Raw genomic sequence first — 26,469 nt, 5'->3', positions numbered from 1 at the left:
GGTAAGAAACACGATTTAAATCGAGTTTCTTGTTTCTCACTTCTCTTTCCGGGACGGTAGTCTCAATGTTGCAAGGTTGGTTTTCCGCCTGGGGACGCTAGGCGCAGCGGGGAAAGTCACCATTTTCACCGGAACAGGTCATTTAACCATCCAAATGATTTCTAAACGGGTTTATTAAGTTGAAATAGTTGCCAAGTTCCCCTTTAAAAATAGTGTTTTTTTTTTTTGCTTTTTTTTTTAACCGGCGGCAGAAAATTTTAACCGGTCAACGTTGATTCGGTCAACCACCAGTTAAACGGCTACCGGTTAACATCCCTAGTGTTTGTGTGTGTGTGTGTGTGTGTGTGTGTGTGTGTGTGTAGGTATAATGTACATGTGAATGATTTTTGTACTGTCATTACAGGGGAATAATGTCTCTTGATTATGTTGATTTAATGGTGCACTGTTTAAAGGGACACCAGGCAACGTTTTCGTGTTAATTAATCATCTTCGTGAATCGGTATATGGTTAAATGACTCATTACGGGGCGAATGAAGGCTCTCTCGCCCGCCCCTACTGCCTCTAGGAAGAATATCCCTCTTGCAAGTTCGATGTATCCTACCCGCCGACCGAAGCAGGATCAGTTTACAGCACAGAGGCAGGCTAACGAAACGCTAGAGATTGTTGCAAACGTGTGTATAATGGCAGAGCCGGCGAATAAGCAGCGAAAACCCTTGACGGAAGACGCAAAGAAAAGGAAAAGAGCTTCAGACCGAGCGAGGGGGAGTTTTGTAGAGAAAAAGCATCAGGCTTTCCTGGTGTCCCTTTAAACAGTATCCCTTTCATTTATCCATATCCAATATTTTCTTTTTTCTCATGATGTTTTGTAGACTTGCTGAATGCAAACTTTCAGAGAGGTCCTGTGGAATTGTGGCTACGTTTCTACAGTCACCAAACTCCCTGAAAGAGCTGGACCTGAGTCACAATGACCTGCAAAATTCTGGAGTTCAGCTTCTCTCTAAGGGACTATCTAGTCCCCACTGTAAACTGCAGACGTTAAGGTTGGTGTAAGACCATGCATTTCCCGATATTTTTTTGTATTTGTTTGTTTTCTTAATTGTTGTTGTTAGTAATAGTGACAGGGAAACAATAATATATGCAAGTCGTTCAGCCCTTCATAGCATTAACTCTGAATGTGCCAGTCTTTTTTCAATACATTTAGCTAATGCAGAATTAATATGACATTACAGATAAACCTTAGCCAATGCCATCGTATTGTCATAGTATTTACAGATAAGCTGATACCAGTCAACAAATGTGTAACAATATATCTTCCAACAACATATGTAACAATATATCTTCCATTTATTCATGTTATCTTTTGTTGTATTCTTATGCAGGCTTGCTGACTGTAAGCTCACAGAAAAAATGTGTGAGACTGTAACTTCAGTTCTACAGTCACCAAACTCCCTGCTACAGCTGGACGTGAGTGACAGTGACCTGGGAGATTCTGGAGTTCAGCTTCTCTCTAAGGGACTGTCTAGACCCCACTGTAAACTGCAGACATTAAGGTTGGTTCAAGGCCATGCATTTCCTGATATTGTTTACTTGTTTGTTTAATTTGTATGAGAGTGTGTGTGTGTGTGTTAGGGATGGCGAAATTTAAAAAAAATCTTAACCGGCCACTGAGCCTCATTAACCGGTTAAAGTCGGTCACCGAAAATTCTATAACTGCCATTTATGATACCCGTGTCCTGTCGCGCGTCTTTCTCTGCCCGTGAAACAAGTTATCCCCCCATTTTAGAATGGTTAGGCTCCCGTCACACAATGTTAGTTTGTGCCCTTTGTATTATACATTTTCCCCAATCATTGCCCACTACTTGTGGAGGAATAAGGGTGTTGTTTTGGGGAGAAAAATAATTGCTTTCCCTGCGCACCCACGCACAGGCACACATTACGCACAACGTCGACCTTCCATGCAACGCGGCACCGAGCTCGGGCTATAAAAAGCTCACGTTACAAAGTCACAAACAGAGAACGCTACATTTGGTGGTGTTACAGGAAAGTATATTAACCAACGTCTTCATAAAAAAAAACTGATTGAAAAAAACGATTGCCAACAGCCTCTGTAGCGTGCTGCACAAAATCCTTTGCAATAAGTTCCTGTCGTCATGCCAAGTACAGATGAATAATAAAACACAACAAGTAGGCATATGCTAAGTTAGTCTTTCGTGTCTTCGTTTGCCATTACATTGTTACAAATATTACAATAGTGGCGATTTTTTTTTTTTTAGCTGCGCAGACAGGACCTGTCATGTAAGGCGTACAAATAGTCACTATAGTAACCGGTATAAACTGTTTTCGGAATGGCTACGTGAGCTCTGCTGCGGCAGAGCCATGGCTCTGTGCTGTGGTTGCGCTTAATAAATTCCGCCGTGGGACGGCTCATGCTCACATTTATCATTTTTAGATATTGAGTGATCATATCGCCCCATACAATACAACACCAATAACACGTGTGTGCGCAGTGTAATAACAGACGCTGGCTGGCATTCGGGAGCTTTAAAGGGAAACTTGGCAGGATTTCCCCCTCTGCTAGAGAAATTGCACATTATGCTATTTCAAACTGTGTGAAAAGATAATGATAAAGCACATGGATTTGTTTACAAGCTAGCGAACTGTTAGCATAAGTTTGGCAGAACTATGTGGATGTTACAAGGTAAGAAACACGATTTAAATCGAGTTTCTTGTTTCTCACTTCTCTTTCCGGGACGGTAGTCTCAATGTTGCAAGGTTGGTTTTCCGCCTGGGGACGCTAGGCGCAGCGGGGAAAGTCACCATTTTCACCGGAACAGGTCATTTAACCATCCAAATGATTTCTAAACGGGTTTATTAAGTTGAAATAGTTGCCAAGTTCCCCTTTAAAAATAGTGGGTTTTTTTTTGCTTTTTTTTTTAACCGGCGGCAGAAAATTTTAACCGGTCAACGTTGATTCGGTCAACCACCAGTTAAACGGCTACCGGTTAACATCCCTAGTGTTTGTGTGTGTGTGTGTGTGTGTGTGTGTGTGTGTGTGTGTGTGTGTGTAGGTATAATGTACATGTGAATGATTTTTGTACTGTCATTACAGGGGAATAATGTCTCTTGATTATGTTGATTTAATGGTGCACTGTTTAAAGGGACACCAGGCAACGTTTTCGTGTTAATTAATCATCTTCGTGAATCGGTATATGGTTAAATGACTCATTACGGGGCGAATGAAGGCTCTCTCGCCCGCCCCTACTGCCTGTAGGAAGAATATCCCACTTGCAAGTTCGATGTATCCTACCCGCCGACCGAAGCAGGATCAGTTTACAGCACAGAGGCAGGCTAACGAAACGCTAGAGATTGTTGCAAACGTGTGTATAATGGCAGAGCCGGCGAATAAGCAGCGAAAACCCTTGACGGAAGACGCAAAGAAAAGGAAAAGAGCTTCAGACCGAGCGAGGGGGAGTTTTGTAGAGAAAAAGCATCAGGCTTGCCTGGTGTCCCTTTAAACAGTATCCCTTTAATTTATCCATATCCAATATTTTCTTTTTTCTCATGATGTTTTGTAGACTTGCTGAATGCAAACTTTCAGAGAGGTCCTGTGGAATTGTGGCTACGTTTCTACAGTCACCAAACTCCCTGAAAGAGCTGGACCTGAGTCACAATGACCTGCAAAATTCTGGAGTTCAGCTTCTCTCTAAGGGACTATCTAGTCCCCACTGTAAACTGCAGACGTTAAGGTTGGTGTAAGACCATGCATTTCCGGATATTTTTTTGTATTTGTTTGTTTTCTTAATTGTTGTTGTTAGTAATAGTGACAGGGAAACAATAATATATGCAAGTCGTTCAGCCCTTCATAGCATTAACTCTGAATGTGCCAGTCTTTTTTCAATACATTTAGCTAATGCAGAATTAATATGACATTACAGATAAACCTTAGCCAATGCCATCGTATTGTCATAGTATTTACAGATAAGCTGATACCAGTCAACAAATGTGTAACAATATATCTTCCAACAATATATGTAACAATATATCTTCCATTTATTCATGTTATCTTTTGTTGTATTCTTATGCAGGCTTGCTGACTGTAAGCTCACAGAAAAAATGTGTGAGACTGTAACTTCAGTTCTACAGTCACCAAACTCCCTGCTACAGCTGGACGTGAGTGACAGTGACCTGGGGGATTCTGGAGTTCAGCTCCTCTCTAAGGGACTGTCCAGTTCCAACAGCATACTGCAGATATTAAGGTTGGAATAAGGCCTTGCATGCATTTATTAATTAGGCAAATATTGTCTGATATCGATGTTAGGCCAATATGTCATTCATTACATCCCTACAAGTTAGTCACATTACACATTGCACTTCATCTTATTAAAATCTTTCAGATTTGTGTGTGTGTGTGTGTGTGATCTATGTCATTACAGGAGAATAATGTCTCCTAATTATGTTGATTATTGTTACGGCCGGCTCAGAGGCCACAACATAAAATGGAGATGGAAATCAGAGTTATTAATAGTAAATAGAGAATTTTATTTCAATAAATGATCATTCAGATTAATGCCACATTGTCACCAGATCCGTGGTGTGCACGTTCTGTCGTAGCTGTGGCATGGTTGTGTGTCTGTGTGTGTGTGTGTGTGTGTGTGTGTGTGTGTGTGTGCAGGGGCGCAGGAGATATTTTGAAAGTGAGGGGGACCAAATTGTGAACACAAACCCATAGTGAGATCAGATATCGGATCGCCACCTCTGGCCCACTTTCGACCATCATATTTTAAACTTGCCAGAATATTAAGATAATACAATTGATTGTTTTCAAACAATTGTTTTCACTACTTGGGCCAATGGTAGAATACTGGTCACTTCTTGGGCAAATGGTAGAAAAAAGCAACATGGGATGTTGATATTTTATGAAGCCATGAATGAATCATCATGCCTATGATCCAAACATAGACTACATGATCAAATAGCCTAGTTAGGCCTACTTAAATTGTCTGGTATAAACCAAATCAACTCTCCACTGTGTGTTTGCAGTTAATATTTATGCAACGTTAGAACTTAACAAGTGTTGGTTTAAGTTACCAGTCCAGAACACACAGAAAATTGCAACAGAAAGTTGCCTTTATAATAACTATTTGTTCCAACAGCATTTAAACAAAGCATTTATAAAATTGAAAAAAAAATGACTTATAATTAAAATAAAATACTGTTACTGTAGTGACTGTATCACATTATCCCAAGCTTCAAAGAGCTCCCCACGTCTGTGACAGGCAGATGTGACACCGCTAAATTCTCAGCTTGTTTATACCCCACACTGAACGCATAAGAACGCTAGGCCTATCACTCTGGGGTGTGGTAGCCTACTCTCTGGGATTTATGCACCAAGGTAACTGAAGTATCCAATTTGTGTCTTGAAATTATGTTTGAAATAAATATATGTTGATAGACTTGTATTTTAGGCTAGTGAAAACGAGTTGATAAGTATACGCTAGTTGAGTTTGTTATCATAAACATAACAGCTAACGTCATGTTGAGCAGGAGAAGTTGAGCACTAGGCTACCATAAATCCTCAAATTATGCCCGGGATTGATTTTATTTATAGCAGGACAAATAAAGGCAGGTTCCCATACAAGACGGGGTAACAATTGCCTACCATACCAACAATTGCCATCAGTCCACTAGAAGACATTGTTCGATTTAAGTCAATGAAATAACCTCTTCTTAATATTTTATTATATGTTGTATTGTATTGTATTATGTTGGTTGGATTAATAGCCTACGGTTGGCAAAGAAAAGTCGTTTTCCTACCATGGGTCTCCAACACACGTTCTCAAGCTCATTCTCTTGCCGCCCCTTTCGAGCTAATTGCCAGAGGCTGAAGCCTATTAAACACAATTGTTGCGACTCAAGGCATTCCAGCCTACGAATTTTATTTAAAATTTAAAAATTACTAAATCATGCATAATTAAACAATAACTCAATTTAGGCTACTTGTCTACGCAAAAAGGTTTCCATTACAGCACAACCCCTATTCAATGAAGGGCTGCCTTGTCTCGCAATAAACAGCAGTGGAAATCCCGACACTTTTTCAACTGCATGAAACTTAACAGTGAACCATCAAATATCTCCCAGATTTCAGTGCCCATCAGTCCCAACATTTAGCAATATAATCAAACAGTCCAAAAGTAAATTAAATCCCAAACCAAACCGAAAATGCTTTTGATAGCCTACCGGTATGCATGCCGCTCCAAACGAAATGCATGTCTAAATGCAGGTTAGACATATTTAAAAAAGCCTCGAATACCAGCCTGCCTCAAAAAAAGATGATGATAAATGATTTATGCTAAGCAAGTAGCCTGGATTATTTTATGATTGTTAGTAGACAAACTGGCTTCAGATATCCAACAGAGTGAATATGAGATTGTGCAGTCTTACAGTACTGTAGATGGCTATGGTTAGTGATGTGATGCTGTTAATGGGGAGTTTTACAGTTAGCGCAAATCCTATAGGTTATTATTTATTTAGCGTACCTATAAGGCTTTTTTTCCTTATCAAATATGTGGGGGGCGACGGCTGTCTCTTCAGCACTGCGTGGGACATATCCCGCACGTCCCCCGTGCCTCCTGCGCCCCTGTGTGTGTGTGTCCACTCAGCCTAGCAGACGATGGGGTGTAAATGCTATTGGAATTGGTGTCTCTGTCTATGTCTGTGTAAGAGGGATAGGCAAAGCGTCTAGGACAGAGACACGTTGATGCTTTCTACCTGACATGGAACCTGACAGGGAATGGTAAACCAAACTCAAAATAATGAAATTGACAGATAACAAAAGTAGAAATTTAATGTAAATGTAAATAAACTAGTATCACCATAATCCCCGTCATTATTGTTATAAGCAACACTCTTGTCACAACCACAAATGTGCATGCGCTCAGTCGGCTGCTTCCACCCCAGTTGTGCGTACTGCTCTCCCTCCATCTAAAAAACTAGTGCAGTGCCCGTTCAAACATACTATTCCTGTAACCCAATTACATGCCTGCAGGTAGGCCTGCTTTGAAAATAGAATAGGGAAAAACATCCAGGTAAGCATTCAATAATGAATAGGCCTACAGATAATATAATAATATAATAAATGTGAAGTGAGCAGAATTTAAGCATGGGGCTACATGTGACATTTTTTACAAATCAAAATTACATAATCCTAACAGCTGTTTTGAGTCAAGGCTATATGCTTAGCCTATTGAATAACTTGATGATGGAGAAAACAAACCATTTTGTGGAATGATGCATCATATGAAATTTGCAACGGTGTGACTCAAAAACAGTCTCTGGTGGCCTATAAGCATATAAGTGACATCACACTATGTCTGCCACTCGTTGCTTGTCGCTGGTCATGCTTTGCGTGTGTGGCATTCTGGACGTTCTTTAATTCGGGACCGTCATCGCTCGTTTCATTTTAGGACCTTGCAGTTGGAACTGTCGTTTGCTTATTCAAAGTCTAAAGACAGTCCAAAGTAGCCTGGCCTATTCATATGGGACACCACACTCTGTCTGCCACTCGTTGCTTGTCGCTGGTTATGCTTTGCATGTGTGGCATTCTGAGACGTTCTTTAATTCGGGACCATTATCGCTCGTTTCAATTTAAGACCTTGCAGTTGGAAATGTCGTTTGCTTATTCAAAGTCTAAAGACAGTCCAAAGTAGCCTGGGATATTCGAAGTGTCCGTTTATTGCACATCATTTTTTACGTCATTTTGAAGAGCCACTGCATACCTGTGTGTCTTGGTGTGTTGTTGCAAAATCCGCGGAGTTCACTGTATTGTTGAGGTTTTTACCCGTGTAACCTACACCGATCCAGCTCTGCCAAAGCTTCTATTCTCACTGGTAGCTTACAGTACAGTGGTGTGTGGGAGGGGGAGTGGCTAGCGGCGAAAGCCAATGTGCTTCTTTTACCGATATATTTAACGATATCTTTTGCATTTCTTATTCAAACAATGTCAAATTGGGCACTGCACTTACTCATGCCCATAGCAAGACACCTGCCAAGTTTGAAATCAGTCTGACAAACGGTCAGCGATATATGCGTGCCACAGACACGCATCCGGATAGCCTAGAAATCTAGACGCACGCTAGCGACGGCAAATTAATTTGCTCAGCCTGTACGTCTAGTAGCAAACCATAGGGATTTCTATTGGCTGACGCCGTGGACGTCATCCAATCACAGCGCTCTATTTTGTTAGAGAGTCTTACGGCGGGCTTAACAGGAAGACGACAGTCCTGCGACGGTGAACAACAAGGAAGGTGGCTATGGCGAACGAAGAGCGGTTGTTTGTATCGGCGTTGGCGTCAACTTTGGAGGAGTTGGACTTGTGCTTTTCTTTGAAAGTTGAGCAACACAATGCACTTAAGTCATTCCTTTCAAAGAAGGATGTATTTGCCGTTTCGCTCTGGCCACGTCATCCTGCTCTTTGTTCTGATTGGTCGTAGCGCTGGCCTATTGCATGCCTAGGCAGTTTGAAAGACAATTCTCTGCCCGCCCCTTGGATTAAGCGAGGTGAATGGGTCGATTCCAGACTATACATTTCAATGATATAGGATGGCCCGCCAGGCTAACATCCGGACAGACACACAGACGCTTCTTGCTTTATAGATAGATGAGAGCAAAAAACACAAGCCTGATCATGAATAGGTTGTTACGTTTTATTATACATAACTTCCACATAATCTTAAATCAACGCCAACCATAACTTTTTTCACTAAAAGTATTGTCACTGAAGGACTCAGATTGCTTGGAGAGATAACATTTCTCTCAGAACTCACTACTAAGTATGATTCTCTTGGCTAGACCATACATGTAGAATTTAACCCAGTTGACCCTCGCGACAAGGGATTATAATCTTACTTCAGTTTTATTAAATAAGTTATTTTTAAATAGCCAGCAATAATATTAAAAATAATGTCATATCCGTAAGCATTTCAAAATTCATCTCCGTTGCGGTCACAGAATAACCCTAAAACAATTTTGTCCAGTAAAAGAAGTCCAAAGCAGGGGAAATTCAAGGTCTCAGTAGCATACAGACATCACACACAACTCGCACTTACAGCAGAAATGGTAAATATAAGTATAAACATATAACAAAACTCTACTGTACAATAGAGACAGTAGAAGATAAGAAAAACTAGCAAAACTAAACACTAAATATAGTATATAAATTAAATTAAAAAATCCACAGTGTGCTTGAGGGTGATCAAGCATGAGACGCTTGCAGTGACAGGGCCGGGACTGGCCTGTAGTTCTGTGTGCATGGTAAGGTGCTCAAGAGAGTGAGTGTCATGGTGAAGGTGGAAAAAGTAGTCCAACAGTAGTCCTGTAGTTCTGTGTGCATGGTAAGGTGCTCAAGAGAGTGTCATAGTGAAGGTGCAAAAAGTAGTATTTACTCAGATAATCCACCCATATAAAAATATTCAAACATTAAAGTCATAGGTAGAGTTATGTGTAATAAAGTGGAATGACACAGGAAAAAAGTATTGAACATGCCTGCTGAAATTTCTTAAATGCTTTGTGAAAAAGCCTTTATTCTTAATGACTGCTTCAAGGCATTTCCTGTATGACCAAACTAATCAGTCACAGTATTCTGGTGTGCTTTGGCCCATTCTTCTAAACAGATACTCCTTTAATATTGAAGATTCCAGGGGTCCCTCTTGTGAATCCTGATCTTTAGTTAACTTCCAAAACTGTTTAATTGGATTGGTCAGGGCCTTGATTTCCTTTCAAGTTGAGAGTTTCCTTTGCTTGAATGGTTTGGATCGTTGTCCTGCTGTAAGGTCTAGCCATGTCTCATCCTCATCATCCTGGTGGATGTAAAGATTCTCCCAGAACAAAATGACTCCATTCATCATTCCTTCAACTGTATGAAGTCTGCTAGTGCCATGAGATGAAAAACAGCCCACACCATGATGCCACCACCTCCAAACCTTGTTGGTAGGGTATTTTTAGGGTGATGCACAGTGCCATTTCTCCTCCAAATATGGTGTGTATCGGTAGTATGACATCCGAAAAGTTACATTTTGCTCTTGCCTGACCAGAATACATTCTTTTAGTATTTCATAGGATTGTCCAAATTTTGTGTAGTAAACTTTCAACGAGCTTTGACATGTTTTCCTTCAGCAATAGAGTCATGCGGGATGAGCATGCATAGAAGCCATGGCAGTGGAGTGTATTGATTTTCTCTGTAACAATACCTGCTGCCTCCAAGTCTTTCTGGAGCTTTTTCCGAGTGGTCCTTGGCTCTTGGGCTACTCTTCTGACTATCCTTCTGACTTCCTGGTCAGAAATCTTGCAAGGAGATCCTATGCATGGACAGTTGATGATGCAGTGATGTAATGGCTCCAATACCGCTTGCGGGATGATTTTGAAGTTTTGAAGTGCATCTGTAACCAGTTCCATTGATATGTTTAGCAACAATAAGGTCTTGGGAGAGCTCTTTGCTTTTACCCATCATGAAATGTTTCTTGTGTAACACTTTGGTAACAAAAAACCTTTTTATAGCCTACCACTATACTAACCCAATTTGCACAGATAGGACGGATAATTTCTCTAACTACTTATAGATTCCAGTTTGTTCCTTGCCATTCCTTACCTTTGTGTACTGCTTTTTCTTAGTGTGTTCAATACTTTTTCCCTGTGCCATTCCACTTTTTTACTCATAACTCTACTTTTAGACATTAATGTTTGGATTTTTATACATGTGTGGATTACCTAAGTTAATGTCTGGTGAAAATTTCATGCAAATAGTCTCACTGGAAGTATTACTGAAAAAAATGTTGACGTGTTTATTACTTATTTTCCCCGCTGTATTTCGGAGCACCGGGGAGGGGTAAGGCACAGCACACAAAAGCAAAAACACAGCAAAATTAATTCATAAAATAAATCTAAATATCCACACACATGACTCATCGTATACCAGCTACAAGCAAACATTGATTCATGAGGTAGGCTACATCTAGACAGTGTTTTCACATAACGTACACATATTATATTATATTACTATTAGGCTATTTTGAACCTTATACTTTTGTTCCTAACAGTATATATAGGCCTGTACAAATTATATTACTGTTTCTATCCTTTTTCTCCTATCATTTCCCCACTTTCTTATGTGGCACGAGAGATACAGTCAGTTCGTCACACTCACGTCACTTTTGGAATATATTCATACTGCAGCGCAGCCGTTGAAGTTCAGTTCAACAAGAGTCAACCACAGGGAGTAGATGCTAATGTTAGGCAGTAGCTTTGCAGTGCTTCGTTTTGCTGTTAAGACTTTGAGAAAATTCTTGAGCCCTCTCGCCAGGTAGGCATATAAACTCTTTCCCTTTCCTTTCAGTACGTGTTATGTTAATGTTATGTTATGTTAATCAAATACTAGAATGAGTTAATTAACATTTGGAAAAAACTGGGGGAAAAGATTTCGGTTAATGTTCGGTTAACGTAAACATATTGCTATTATGCTAGCCGACCGTCTACAACGGTGTTGTTAACTTTACTGATGAGAAATGTCTTCAATAAATGACCTTTGTAATACATGTAACTTGTTAATACGTTTAAGAGTGTTTTTATTTTTTTTGTAGTTTTTGTTTTTAATGGCAGAGTACGGTTCGCAATGTCAATGTTGTCCGTTTAAGAAGAAAGTATCGATAACATTAGTTCAACAAGAGACCACAGGGAGTAGTCAATTCTGCTGTGTCTCTTTTGCTGTTAAGACTTTAGTAAACCTCTTGAATCTTTTCGCCAGTCTTTGAGGAGTTGTATCAGAGGGTAGAAGCTAGCTAACGTTAGATCTGCTGTTTTTAATCCTGGTGCCCACCGACCCTCCTGCTTTGCTTGAGTCTGCGGATCCAACGGCTGCTTTCGCCAACGGCTTGTGTCTGCTGCTCGACATACAGGATAACTGCGGCTACAGAGAGGGAGGGATTTAGAGGGTCTTGCAACATTTATTGCATTAATCCAATTTAATAACCATAACCAAATAAAATGGACTATATATATATTATATATTAATAACCATAACCAAATAAAATGGACTATATATTCTGTTTCAATGTGTGCGAAAATATAAAATGTATTGAGAAAAGAATGAATGAGGTAAAAAGAGAATGTGTATAGGGTAATTCTAAAATGTATATGTAGGCCTATTTATGAGCTCATATCATAGCACCTGAGCAACTAACCTTGTTGAGTTAGATAAAGAAAATAGATGAATAAGAATACATTTGGCAATTACAATAACTAAAGAAATGATATGAAACAAAATAGATAGCTGCTGCAATAATATGTAGGAAGAATCTCTGCAAAATCAGTCAAGTCAATTCTTTGAGCTGCGACCCGAGTATGGAGAGAGTAGCGATCTGATCTGATGTGTTCTTATGCAGGCTTGCTGGTTGTAAACTCACAGATACATCTTGTGAGGTTGTGGCTTCAGTTCTACAGTCACCAAACTCCCTGCAACAGCTGGACTTGAGTGACAATGACCTGGGGGATTCTGGAGTCCAGCTTCTCTCTAAGGGACTGTCCAGTTCCAACTGCAAAATACACACATTAAGGTGGGTGCAGACATTCATTTCTTTCAATTCATTTTATCATTGTGCAGGTGTCATACTACTTTTGAACTTACCTGTGAGTTTTAAAATGTGTGAACTGATTCAATCTCTGTCATAAGTTTATAATGAAGCAATATGGCACTAGTGAGAGTGGCATTGGTAGCACGTATTGCCATGGCTTTTATTTGGCCTCATGCTGCAGGTGCTCACAGCCATGGCAATATCTGCTACCAACTCCACTCTAACTCATGCCATATTGCTTTCATACAACAGTTCTACTACCAAGTAGTCGATTTGAAAGATGCCAAATTGCTTCTAATATAATTTATTTACATTTTTCCCCCATTTATCCTTTGCCTGAAAAATATTTCCAATTCTCCAATATTTCCAATCTTCCAGTAGTTAAAACACAACACTTCACTGGAGAGCCAAGTTCAGGTGGCGTAGGCTATATGTGCACAGTCATTTCCAGAGCCTACTCGCTTGTCCATATGTCATATGCTGAATTGAACATTCACCCTACTCCATTTACTCCATTTTTCTCACTCAGTTGCTGTCAAATGTGATGTTACGAAATCGCTGTTCTCTCGCTGTGAATGAATGGAATGTTCACATTGGACAATTCAGAGCAAAAAGCAGAGTGTTCGAGTGGGGATGTCCTAAGATATCGCCACTCAACGAATGTGTCTTGTCCAATCAGAAATTAATAAATAGCACACATTACAGAGGAGGCATACATCTTACACAGGGTAAGTGTGGTGTGCATGGGGAAATCCTGACAGATAATCACCATGCATGCCCACTTCTTTTAATGCTACACTCTAGATAGACCCCTCAACCTAGCCATTCACATACATATTTAGGTCAAGAGTGGCGTGTTGGATGGAGGTCTGGGGGCGAGGTGTGGTTGGTCGTGGTAGTCGGGGACGTGTGCATATGATGGGGGCCTGGGGGGGATGGGTGGCACGCAGGTCCTCCTCTCTGTCAGCTCATCGCCATAACTGCCGGGGCTGGGTGGAACTGTGGCCATTAATGGGTGCCCAGGTTGTCAATCAATCAGGCAATCAGTTATTCTTATTATTACACTCATCTTTAACAGAATAATTACAACTCCTCTCTTCTGAAACCCTCCCTCTCTGTGTTCCAGCTTCTCTCCTCCTGGCCCAACAGCAAGCCAACCTTACACATATGCACACACACACACACACACACACACACACACACACACACACTCACTACCCCTTACCCCCCCACCCACACCCCCATCCCAACACCACCTCATTCACACTCTCAGAGCTACCATCCGCACCCCCCCATCCCCCCTTCTTGTCATTCCGGTCATCAATTTCATCCCTGATAATCATATCTGTAATCATCCTGGACGCAAATCATCCTTAGCCTTTCTGTTATTAATGTTATGTGTGTTAATAAGCCATGTCAATGTGATGTCTTGTTAAGTTACAGTATGTGTTTGTGTAATGTACATCTGTTTGTCTGATGTAGTATTCTTGTGCATGTCGTTGTAGTGTTGCATTTTCTGTAATGTCAATGGTGTTTGCAATAAAAAAATTTAAAAAAAAAGAAATTGATAAATAGTTTTACCAGACTAATCTGTTGTAAAATAAACAAATTACTTCAGATTCAAACAATATCACCAGTTGTATGCAGGAAAGAGCAATGAAAAGGACAATCTCTCTCTCTCTCTCTCTCTCTCTCTCTCTCAGGCTCTCTGATTGTCTCATCTCAGAGAAGGGTTGTGGTTTTCTGGCTGCAGCTCTGACCTCAACCCCCTGCTATATAAGACAGCTGGATCTAAGTTACAATCTAAGTTACAATCATCCCAGAGAATCAGGACTGAAGCTGTTATCTGCTAGACTGGAGGATCCTGTCTGTAAACTGGCGATACTTAGGTATGTTCGGAAAGAAACCCCAGTGTTGCACATTTAGACGTTGTCTCCATTGTGGATACCATAGCTGTAGTGGACTATTTTCAAATGTGCGTTGTAATAGCTGTGTCTCTTTGCAGCATGCAATAATGCAAATATTTAGAGGCGTTCATATTCACAAACATAGTCGAATGTTTAGGAACCTTTGCAATTAGTTTTCTGTTTGTTTGTAACTGTTCAGATTCCAGGCTGGGAGATTAACAGAAAGACAGGGAGGTGAGCAGAAGGACAGGGAGCTGTTCATCCCTGGGAGACAAGAAATACTATTTTCTGGTTGTCTGACAGGGAGACTATTAATTCTGTATATCGGGAAAACTTATGAAGTAGATCAAATTTTACCAAGTTAAATATCCGTTAGATCTATTACTACTGTCAGTGACCAAAGAAAGTAGTACAACAAACAATCATTAGTTCAGGGTTCACAACAAGTGGTCTTGAACAAGAAGGTGTTGCTGGTGGCCCCTGATCATTAAATAATGGAGTTTCACTGTTAGAAAGTGCATTTGTTATTCAGAGGTAGTCAGGTTGCTCACTGACTCTAATCTAAGTACAGGATAGACAGTGTTGAGGTTTTTTACTTCATGATTGTCTCCTTCTGAGAACTAGAGGGGCCTTGAGGCGTCACCTTGGGACAAGTGGATGCCCTTGTATGCGATAAAGACAGCTGGAAAGAGTTACTTCATTACTGTATATCAAGGGAAATGTATACGGCAGCAGACTATTTTCTGTGGGATAATAAATCACATTGCATTTCACAGGTAGCACAATCAGAAAAACCGCAGTGTTGACATCTGTCATGGTACATGTGTGTGACATTTGTTTTTCTTACAGAACCGACCCTGCTTCATTAAGCAAAGCACGACCACGCTTGCTGAGATGTAAGTTTTTATTGTTTATTCAGTATCTGTAATTATTCACACTCACATGTTTGTATGGGTGTCTAATAGCTATGTGTGTGTGTGTTTGCGGGTGTGTTTTGTATTGTTGTGTGTGGTTCTGTGTGTGTGTCTGCGTGTGTGTTTGTGTTGTGGTGTGTGCACCTGTGCGTTTGTCTGTTTGTGTCTCTCTCTCTGTGCTTGTGTGCGTTTGTCTGTCTCTCTCTTTTTCTGCCCTGTGTGTGTGTGAGTGTGTTTGTCACTCCCCATATTCTGATCAGGATGTTCTCTCCTCTCCTCTTGTCTACAGATGCCTGTCTGTGTGTGTGTGTATTCTCATGTTCACTCCTCTCCTCTTGTCTGCAGATGCCTGTGTTTGTGTGTAGGAGTGTGTGTGTGTATGTATGTATGTATGCAGTGTTTCCCACGGAATTGAATTCCTTTTGCGGTGGTTGGTTTGCAGAACTAACAGTTTTTATCAAAATGGCACACTGTGGTTATGATGCTAACCAGATTTAAGCACAATTTAGTACAACCTGGAAAATCATTGTGTGGTGGTCAATGTTGATATTGTGGTGGGCCGCCACAAATAAGTCAATGTATGGGAAACACTGTGTATGTATGTGTTCTCATGTTCTCTCCTCTCGTCTTGTCTGCAGATGCCTGTGTGTGTGTTTGTGTTGATTTGGTGTGTGTGTGTGTGTGTGTGTTGATGTGTGTATGTATGTGTGTGTTCTCATGCTCTCTCCTCTTGTCTGCAAATGCCTGTGTGTGTGTGTGTGTTCTCATGTTCTCTCCTCTCATTTGTAGATGCCTGTGTTTGTGTTGATTTTGGTGTGTGTGTGTGTTCTCATGTTCTCTCCTCATTTGCAGATGCCTGTGTGTGTGTGTGTCTATGTGTGTGGGTTCTCATGTTCTCTCCTCTCATTTGTAGATGCCTGTGTTTGTGTTGATTTTGGTGTGTGTGTGTGTGTTCTCATGTTCTCTCCTCTTGTCTACAGATGCCTGTGTGTGTTTGTGTTGATTTGGTGTGTGTTCTCATGTTCTCTCCTCTCATTTGTAGATGCCTGTGTTTGTGTTGATTTTGGTGTGTGTGTGTGGTGTGTGTGTGTGTTCTCATGTTCTCTCCTCTTGTCTGCAGATGCCTGTGTGTGTGTTTGTGTTGATTTGGTGTGTGTGTCTGTTCTCATGTTCTCTCCTCTCATTTGTAGATGTGTGTGTTGATTTTGGTGTGTGTGTTTGTGTTGACATGGTGTGTGTGTGTGTGTTTATGTATGTGTGTTCTCATGTTCTCTCCTCTCATTTGCAGATGCCTGTGTGTGTGTGTTCTCATGTTCTCTCCTCTCATTTGCAGATGCCTGTGTGTGTTTGTGTTGATTTGGTGTGTGTTTGTGTTTATTTATGTGTGCGTTCTCATGTTCTCTCCTCTCATTTGTAGATGCCTGTGTTTGTGTTGATTTTGGTGTGTGTTTGTGTGTGTGTGTGTTCTCATGTTCTCTCCTCCTCTCTTGTCTGCAGATGCCTGTGATCTCACACTGGACCCAAACACAGCAGACAGACGTCTCTCTCTCTCTAAGGGGAACAGAAAGGTGACACGTGTGGAGGAGCAGCAGCCGTATCCTGAACACCCAGAGAGATTTGACTCCACATACTATCCTCAGGTGTTGTGTAGAGAGGGTCTGACTGGACGCTGCTACTGGGAGGCTGAGTGGAATGGAAATGTTGAGAGGAGTGGTGGATATGATGGAGATGGAGCTGAGATATCTGTGGCCTATAAAAGCACCGAGAGGAAAGGGGGGGGTGATGACGTCACAATGGGAGGGAATGCCAAGTCCTGGAGTCTGTTCTGCTCTGATTACAGTTACTCTGTCCTGCACAATGATGAACGCACTGACATACCTGCCCCCTCCTCCTACTCCAGAACAGTAGGAGTTTACCTGGACTGGCCGGCCGGCACTCTGTCCTTCTACAGCGTCTCCACTAACACACTCACCCACCTGCACACGTTCCACTCCACATTCACTGAGCCCCTCTATCCAGGGTTTGGGGTTTATTATTATGGCTCCTCAGTGTCCCTGCGCAAGATCACATGAGCTCGTCCTCCAACAGCACGTCCACATGTCACCCTTTCTCTCTACTCCCCCTCTCTTCTCTTCCCCTCTGTCCGTCTCTCATTCCCCTCCCTTCCTCTCTACCTCTCTGTCTTTCCTCCCGCTCTCCTCCACTCTGTCTCTGTTCTCTTTTCCCCTCTTCCACTCCTCTTTCATTCGCTCTCTGTCCTCCCTTTCCCCGTCACCCTTTCTCTCTATCCTCATTCTCTACTCCCCCTCCCTTCTCTCTACAGCATCGGATTTGTGTGTGTGTGTGTGTGTGTGTGTGTGTGTGAGTGTGTGTGTGGTTTGTTTAACACTGCTGTCTATTTAATCAACTGCTAAAGTTCAGACTTCATCAAATCAAGACATTTCGCAGTAACCATGTAACCGTAGCAACATCCATTGTGTTGCTTGATCTGTGGCCCTGGAAGTTGAGCAGGGCTTGTTACTATGGCAATAGTTCCAGGCCATAGACTGTAGAAAAGAACTGCAGGAAAACTCCAGTCACACACTCCTGTTCATACACATGTGTAATGTATGTGTGTATTCAATTATATAATTACTGTTTTGCTGAAACTAAACAAATGCTGATATTGCTTTCTTTATATTATGCTCTTCTCCTAAAATGAATGTGTGGATTATGAGAATGTTTCAACAACAATAATATGATGTATTCTGTTCTCCCTAAAGTTTAGTTATTTGCTGAATTTCTTTGAAAAATTCATTGCTGATCTGAGGTGTCAGTGTTTCTATATGTGTTGGCATAAAAAAAAAACATGCTTGTTTTTCTGACTTAAAATATGTAAATAAAATGTGTTCCTGACTTTTAAGCTTAAATGTCTAAATAAAGATTCTGAAAGGAGATGTGATGAACCTGTTGTCATTTATTTGTTTCATTGTTTTCTATGCCATAACAAAACAGAATAGCCTATGTGATGTTTATTTAGTGATTTTTTTCCCCCCTTTTCTTCAAACTTCCCTTTTCTGTAGTTGGCCATGGCATGCATTAAACACCAAGGTCATCTCTATTCAGTGCAACACTACTAGATTAGTGTATTGCAGTAGTATAATAACTAGGGCTGTCAAAATAACACATTCATTTCGATTAATTAAAGAAATATTAAGGCATTAAAAAAAAATATGTAACGCTGATTAATCACATTTCGTGGTGACATTTGACACAGTGCAGGTTAGTGACTGAAGGAGGCAAACGAGAAAGCGCTGCTTTGAATGAAACTTTTAGCCTATGTTTTAAAAAGAACGCCCAGACTAATCCTGTTGACAGGGCATCAATCTACTATTTCTGCAGTAAGGAATTCCCGTTGCCTACCATGGGAGTTCGTCAAGTCTGAAGCATCACCAGAGAATGTTTAATAGGTAGCCGGGCTCAGCTGGTATTAATCTGGATGTACGAGTTAGCACACCTCTTGATGATAATGCTAGCCGCCAGCCATGTCAGTTACTGCTAACGTAGCCTATTGTTTGCTTAGCCTACCCTACCGACTAACCGACAAACTACTACTACCTTACTAAATTGACTACATTTGTTGCACACTTTAAACAAAATGTCTTCAAATTTATGTATGAAGTATGAAGGTGGTTACATTTATTTCCATTCCAATAACTTCACACATTGCATTTCGATTCGCACTTGTAGGCTATGCTGCTTTTTTGTCTAGTTTTCTTATCCTGGACTGCCACCTACTGGATAGTAAGGGTAACAACCTAGTAATTATGTGAATAAAAATCTACAACATGTATGAACGGCCAAAACAGGATAAATCATGGGGGGTATACCAAACATTACCTTGGCGTTATGATAGCTTACTCTGCACATGCACAGTGAGTAGTAATTAAGTTAGTTAGCTCTGCATAGTAAATAAAATAAAAAAGCTTATCAAATACAAATAGAGTTAAAGATCAAGTTTAGTGAAAAAGCTTTTCCACACTGGGCACATTTATCAGGCTTCTCTCCAGTACAGTGGCCCAGATGTTATGAATACAAGCTGGCCTCCCTGTCTCACCTATCTGAAATGGTTTCTTTGTGATTTGATTTTCGTATTTCATGGTCTGTTTTTTTAATTGTGTGTCGTTCATGTTGCAGCTTTCCAAGAAACTGATATCAACTTTACAGCAAAAGCCAGAAGTCACAGAGCCAACTGGCCAACTGCCCTGTGAGAGGGATTTTATTTTACAGAAAAAGCAAAAAGCTTTAAAAAAAAAAAGGGATAAGCTTTTAAAAAAAAAAAGACACACGTGGCCTGACACAGACAGACAGAGGCACACTTTCCGTGGATGACGGATATTTCGTTTGATACAATGATTTTTCTTGCTTTTGAACTTTTAAAAAAGAGATGTGTTGTCACAATTGTTATATTATTTTCCATATATTCCTGTTTATTCCCATGAAAAGTTTCCTACTGTGAACCTATTCCAGTGGTTTGAAAACTTGAAACATTAAGTCATAATAGCTGAAAATATGAGTTGAGCTAAATGAGCACTTTAATTTAACTGTTATCAAAAAGTACAAATAGCAAGTCATCCAAACCTTTTTAAGATCTGGAAAATGTTGAATTTTAAGTTAATCAACTATTGCCAATCGATTGCCCTTAATTTTACTATTATTCGGGTTTACAATAGCCTGGCCATTTGCCATCCCCTTGGTACGCTTCGCTTCTACAAGGGTCTGGGATCTCGGCTATTGGCGAACGTTTGCAAGCTGGATGCGTGGACTCTGTAGAAGGTTGAAACCATAGACTATATATATATAGAACTGGACAGTGTGGCTGCATTCTGCAGTGTTCTATGGAATTGAAAGCATAGACAGTAAAAGAAATGGACCAACAGACTCCGTCGTTTTCAATGGGAGGGCACGGAGTCAAATAGAACGATTTTTCAGTTGGTCCCCCCAGTACTGCGCAGACTCACACTTAACTTTGTGACGTTAGCCATCGAACTGAATCTTGTAACTCATATGATAGATACACAGAAATTCTTCACACTTCCTTCGCCTTCAAAGTCAAAGTTAAACATTTATTTATGTATTATTATTAATATCATCCTCACCAAGTCGTGTTAATGTTGAAGCTACCATACATGATCATCTTCAAAAACAGTCAACAAAACAAAAAAGTTATAGCCTTGAAGCTAATCTTCTTTCCACTTTTCCGACCTACGGTCAATCCGTCGAAAACCTCTGTAATGATCAGTGCCGTTTTTAAAAAAAAATTAGGTTTACTTTTTTATTATTATTAGGTTGCCTCTGTGTAATGCTTTACCAGAGAGGGTTAAAGCGGAGCTAGTAATCAAGGATCTTTGGCTTTACCTTAACATACGGTCGTGTATGCTAGGTTTTGCTTATGAGTTACTGTCATAGACAGTAAGGTGGACTGAGCTTCTTATCCAAACAATACGGTTATCTCCCTACGGCGCGAAAGAGATTACGTCCAAGCTAGCTTCCCTCCAACCGAACAAGCTAACCATTCTTCTTACGGGTAACCAACGTTATGGACGAGGTAGTGGAGTCTGTTTTGCCTTTGTAGTGTTTATGTGGATTACACAGAAGCTACAATATCGGCACAGGATATATGTTATATGAAGTTATGGTATTTCAAAAAATTCCTAGAATGAATGGGCTTCTGTGGGAGTTAGCAGAGAGGTGGTCCCTCCAGCCTACGTCGATTCTTCTACTTCCGGGAATTCGCCTGCCCCCTTGAATTGAAGCCGCCGAGGCGACGCCATCTTGGAAAATTTGGAGCCAATTTGAAGTGCGGCTGCGCAGCAAAAGTTGAAGCATGCGCAGTGAAGAGGAGTCGCGGTCAGGCACGCCCGCTCAGTTGCCACTCAGCGAGTTAAACACGCCCCTTGTCAAGTGAAACCCGCCCCCTTCTCCTTTCCACAACGCAGGTCGACTCGTCGCCGAAGGCTAGCTGGCTGGATGAATTTTGTGGCTGTGAGTTAGCTAAACAGTACAAACAACAAGCGGTTTGTTCTTGTCTGGTAAGTGTTTTGATCAACTGAAAAGTTTTTTTGTCTATTGGTGTTCTTAAATACGTCTAAGAGAGCTTATTATGTTGATTATAGACTGTGACAAGTTAGTATGGTGAATATACTAATGAGCGAACAACAGAAATACGGACAGCGAATTACATGCTAACGTTAGCAGCTACATTAACGTTACCGTTAACGGGAGGCTAAGTTAGTCGTTGAAGTGAAGATTAGCACACACCTCCCGTAACAGTCGATGCATGATATACTTGGTTTTATTAGTTGTTGCTGTTTTCAAATATCTCAATGTATGCCATCTCAACATGGAGTAACCATTGACTGTACATGGGGATTAATAACACTAGCAGCTAGACAGTCAGTACAGTATATAATGTGATAAAGCAACGGTATGATGTGATAAAGCAACGCAAATTAACGTAATGTGAAGCATGGACCTCATCAACCTCATGTTAATGTAACTACTAGCCAGTTTGCCAGCGTTGCATTTTTTCTAACGTTAACGGCAGACACCTCTGTTAGAGCTACTTCTAGGTCGGTAGCATAGATAGACTGTAAAAAATAGATCGCTAGGTCTGTAGTTGTAGACCGCATAAGTGAATGATCGATAAATGAAACGCCTGCATTAAACACTACGCCAAAAACCAGTCACTTCCCAGGGACATCGGTGAACATTTGAGAAAGACCTTAGTTTGTCATCTAACGTCCATGATCAGTCATACTGATAACGTTATTTTTCAAGCTGACGCAAGTTAATAACATTCACACCGCATATTTAAATGTGTAGGCCTAGTTAACATTAGGTAGGCTGTGAAGTTTATTGCACACACATATTTAATTCATTGGTATTACTAGTGGTGTTGAGTGCCTGATTAGATGCTTTGTAATGTTGTAAAATTGTCTGACTAACTTTATTGTAACTTTCCTCTTTGCAGGTAAGATATGGGTGATTGCTGAATGTACTGGAGGTGGCGGCAAGGTGGTCTCCATGGTCTACATTAGTCTGCAAGCAAGGGAATGCCTACGTGAAGTGGTTTGGCTGGGGTGGTCTGAGGTGGCATGTCCTCCCCCTTTCTCCAAGTCCCCTGACATCCATCTCCCTGACATCACCCACCGTCACTGGATCAACCTGAAGCCCCTTATATATGGGACATGGCACAGCACCACTACGTTCTGAAAACACATGACTTTCAATAACTTGCGTGGCACCAAGAAAGGTCTGCCGCTGCTCTGAACCTTCTGTTAATGTGACATCATTCATACTTGAAGCTGTACACATCCCTTTGTTTCTATTTTCTTTATTGATGTCACCCAAACTTCAACTTTCTGTATGCCCCTGAACTCACACAAATTGTAAATTGCAATGCGCCATTTAACCAGTGGTGTAGTCTAGTTAGTTAGTTGTAGTGGTGGGTATAGTGTGAGCAACCACCAAATGTTATTAAATACGTATCCTTGCCGATTTTAAATGGGTATACTGAGATGATGATGCTTTTTAAATGGGTTTACTGTGTAGTCCTGTGGATCACGTAGACTATACCATACCACGGTCATTTAACTGCCTTGGTATTTAAGTCAGAGGCCATTGCTTAGTATTTAACTGTAGCCTACACAAAGATGTAGACATTACAAGAATATTAATATCAGAATAATTATTGGTTGATACTAAATCAATATTGAATGTTTTTTTTATTTTTTATTTCTTTTGTGTGATATAACATTAAGAATGCTCCAACATGACTGGTCTTCAATCAGCCAAAGAGGACGCATCGTAACTCCTCTCCTAGTTACTCTCCATTGGCTCCCTACAGTAGCCAGAATTAAATTTAAATCTCTCACTTTGGCCTATAGGACACTGACTGGATCTGCTTCTTGTTATTTTAATTCAATGATCAAGATATACATCCCCAACCGCCCACTGCGGTCTTCTGATGAGCGTCTGTTGTGTCGACCAGTCTTAGGTCAAATTCAAGACTCTTTTCCTCAGTGGTTCCATGTTGGTGGAATGAGTTGCCCAGTGCTCTTCGTTCTTGTGATAGTTTTTGGTCTTTTAAGCACTTCTTATACATTATGGTTTGTATGCAGTAGTACTGTTTTATTTTCATTATAGGCTGTTGATTAATTTGACATGGTTTATTATTGATATTCTCCTTAATGTAGTCTTACCATGTTTTTGTTATTATATTATTGATTTAATGGGCATTATCATTTATTATTGCTTTCCCCCCTCATTTTCATTGTTTATTTCATTAGGCTATTGATTGATCCCTGTTTTAAGTATTATATTGTTTTGTATTTGTTAAGGGTAACCATAACCATCATCATAATGTGGTATTTTCTTATGCACTTGAAACAAAGAATAAAAATGTTTCTTTAAACGTAGTACCACTTTAAACACATCACACACTGAACAGCAAAGTAGCTTCCTGATAATGTGTAAAATGTTTACAGAGTATCCTGATGTAGTAGGTCCATGTTCTCATATTTTTACAGCTGACATGAAGGCTGCAGTATTACATTTTTGATTTATAGTGGAGCACCCGATCTCTGGTGAAAGACTAGCAAGCATGTGGTAGAGGCATACGATTACAGACATATTGAGAGAGCCTATAAATGAGTTGTCACAGTTTTCAATTTAGACGTATTATTTTGAAATTATGTACGTCTACGGGAGGATTTACACATCACTGGCAAGACCTGATCAAATCATACCAATGCAAAATGCTTCTCCAGCATTGCAATCGCAGGTAACAATGATACCTTAACGCATTTTCAGATACCGCTGTTCTGAGCATACTAAGCAAATTGGCCATTTGTAACTTTGAATCCCTCCTCACGTTAAGCTATGATCCAATAATGTGTTCACTAAAACACAAGTAACGTTATTTGTCGGGCTGATTCATGAATGGGCATACCAAGGTTGTCGACCTAGCAGGCTAGGTGGCGTTTATTGCCATTCGCAAAATTAAGCAAGAGTTAACGTTAATGAAACTTAACATCGCCTTCTCCAGTGACAAAGTGTATTCAAATGAAGTTGCAACGATGATGGCGGCAATCACTGGTTACGTTATACCATTTGAAACAAGTAGGACTGTAAATGATGGTGACTATGGCTAATGTCACTTCGGATCAATATACAGTAGCAGAGCCCTTTTACTTTACCTATCAACTGGCTAATGCTAGCATGATGTAGCATGCTATGAGCTAATATACTTAGCATCTACGAAAGAACAGCACATATCTTTTTTCACAAAGAATCGGTCACAATTAACAACGATGTCTCTTACAAACAACTACACAATGTATGACTATCAATATGTATTTAGTCAGACTGTGATAAGATATAGCCTAATGACAATAACAGCAACACTTATTTAGGTTAGATTATGTGTCGAAATCAGGTGTCGTTAAAATAAGTGAGTAGTGTCTGCAGCCAGCCAGCTGTCAATCATAGGTGTAAACACGCCCTTTTTAGATTTGTTAATATAACATTAAAAAAAAATATTTCAGCAAGAAAAGAAAAATTGTGTGTATTGAAGCATCTTGAAAACTATTTTTTCTAATAAAAAGTTGTTGATACAAAAATAGTTTTAGGTGAGAAAAGTGACACAGAAAGTTGGCTACTTGGCCATTGAAATACATGGGGATGGGCGGAGTTACACATTGTACTGCAGCCAGCCACCAGGGGGCTCTGGACTAACGCTCGCATCACTCTTAACAGACGGCACACTGTCCAGTTCTATATATACAGTCTATGGTTGAAACGATTGGATCTGATTTCACCCAATCGCTAACGTTTGGCCGTGACGTATGTTATGCGCCAGCTCGATCGTGAAGTAAGCTACACTACAACGCTCAGAAATTGCCCACAACAATCATTCCCCACCAAAGCGAACAATATGGATGTAAATGACCATGCCAGCTTTGCGATACAGATGTAAGAGTTAGTGGAAGAATAGCAAATAACTATTCAACAGTAAGGTTGAAGATAACATATTGTAACGCCGATGAGAAGTTAAGAGACAGGGAGGCCGATATATCGTTCCAAAACTCCGGTAGTTTATTTCCTATAGATGTACAGGCTAGTGCACGGGCAACAGGAGGTGTCCACTACAAAACATCGCTGATAAATCACGGTCTCAATCACTCGTCATTCACACTCATCGGCCAACAACGCAACACAACTCACTCGCACATAATCCACTTCTAATCTGACTAAATTTAGACGTCTTAGAACCCCCTATTCTATTCCCTCCCCTTAGCAATCGCCAACCTATCTATACCCCTACATATTCCGTCCCGGACACCTCCCCCCAATCAAAACACATCAGAACTCATTCCATGACACAGGAGGGAGAGGGAGACACAAACACTTGCGCGCGCACACACACACACACACACACGCACACGCCGGGAACACAGGGGAAAGCCCAACACGGGGGCAAATAGCCTCGGCGATACAATATCACAATTGTCAAAGCTAGATGTGATCATCATTGAGAACACGGCGCTTCATTCATACCGGGTCTGCCGCACATGCTGTAATTTAATAATCGAGGCTATACTGCGCGATACAAATCAAACGTTTCCCAAATCCCGTAGGGAGTAGGGCCACGACATCTTTGCCCGAAATAAAATGTGTTAAACACTCCTTTTGTTCAGAGTTCAGTTCCTGAATATTTGGAAGCGTAGCCAGCACGGACTGAATTGCTTCATTAACTTATGCCATTGCCAACTCCTCGAGGACTACAATTCACACACAGCGCAGAATCTCGACGTAGTCACTCACAACTCCCGCCTCCTGCTCGCTGATTGGCGCGGAGTCGAATCTACCGCTGCGAACGAGGCCAATGGCCGGAATCCCAGACGGAGTCGTGGAGGGAGATGAAAATCGAGCGGAAGTAGGAAGGCAGTTAGTTAGATAGATAGATAGATACTTTATTGATCCCCA

The 26,469-nt window shown here is 40.7% G+C and overlaps 3 protein-coding genes across 6 annotated transcripts in view; 1 reads left to right on the top strand and 2 right to left on the bottom strand.

Annotated features, from left to right (window-relative positions):
* The window catches only part of LOC121718794 (NACHT, LRR and PYD domains-containing protein 12-like), a 338,838-nt gene extending 321,806 nt beyond the window's left edge, over window positions 1-17,032 (top strand). Inside the window, exons 19-25 of the mRNA XM_042103985.1 lie at window positions 870-1,040; window positions 1,380-1,550; window positions 3,576-3,746; window positions 4,086-4,256; window positions 12,432-12,602; window positions 14,324-14,509; window positions 16,939-17,032. Coding sequence (XP_041959919.1) covers window positions 870-1,040; window positions 1,380-1,550; window positions 3,576-3,746; window positions 4,086-4,256; window positions 12,432-12,602; window positions 14,324-14,509; window positions 16,939-16,948 — 1,051 coding nt within the window. The 3' untranslated portion in view covers window positions 16,949-17,032. The remainder of the gene's footprint in view (window positions 1-869; window positions 1,041-1,379; window positions 1,551-3,575; window positions 3,747-4,085; window positions 4,257-12,431; window positions 12,603-14,323; window positions 14,510-16,938) is intronic.
* LOC121718806 (NACHT, LRR and PYD domains-containing protein 3-like) overlaps window positions 1-26,469 on the bottom strand; it is an 849,641-nt gene that overhangs the window by 545,309 nt on the left and 277,863 nt on the right. The gene's annotated exons all lie outside the window — the stretch shown is intronic.
* LOC121718961 (zinc finger protein 2 homolog) overlaps window positions 1-26,469 on the bottom strand; it is a 389,219-nt gene that overhangs the window by 346,843 nt on the left and 15,907 nt on the right. The window lies entirely within an intron of this gene.

Source organism: Alosa sapidissima, chromosome 9, assembly GCF_018492685.1.
Source record: "Alosa sapidissima isolate fAloSap1 chromosome 9, fAloSap1.pri, whole genome shotgun sequence".
Lineage (NCBI taxonomy): Eukaryota > Metazoa > Chordata > Actinopteri > Clupeiformes > Clupeidae > Alosa > Alosa sapidissima.
Note: the sequence above shows the minus strand (reverse complement) of the source record. Positions and strands in the feature narration are given on the sequence as shown.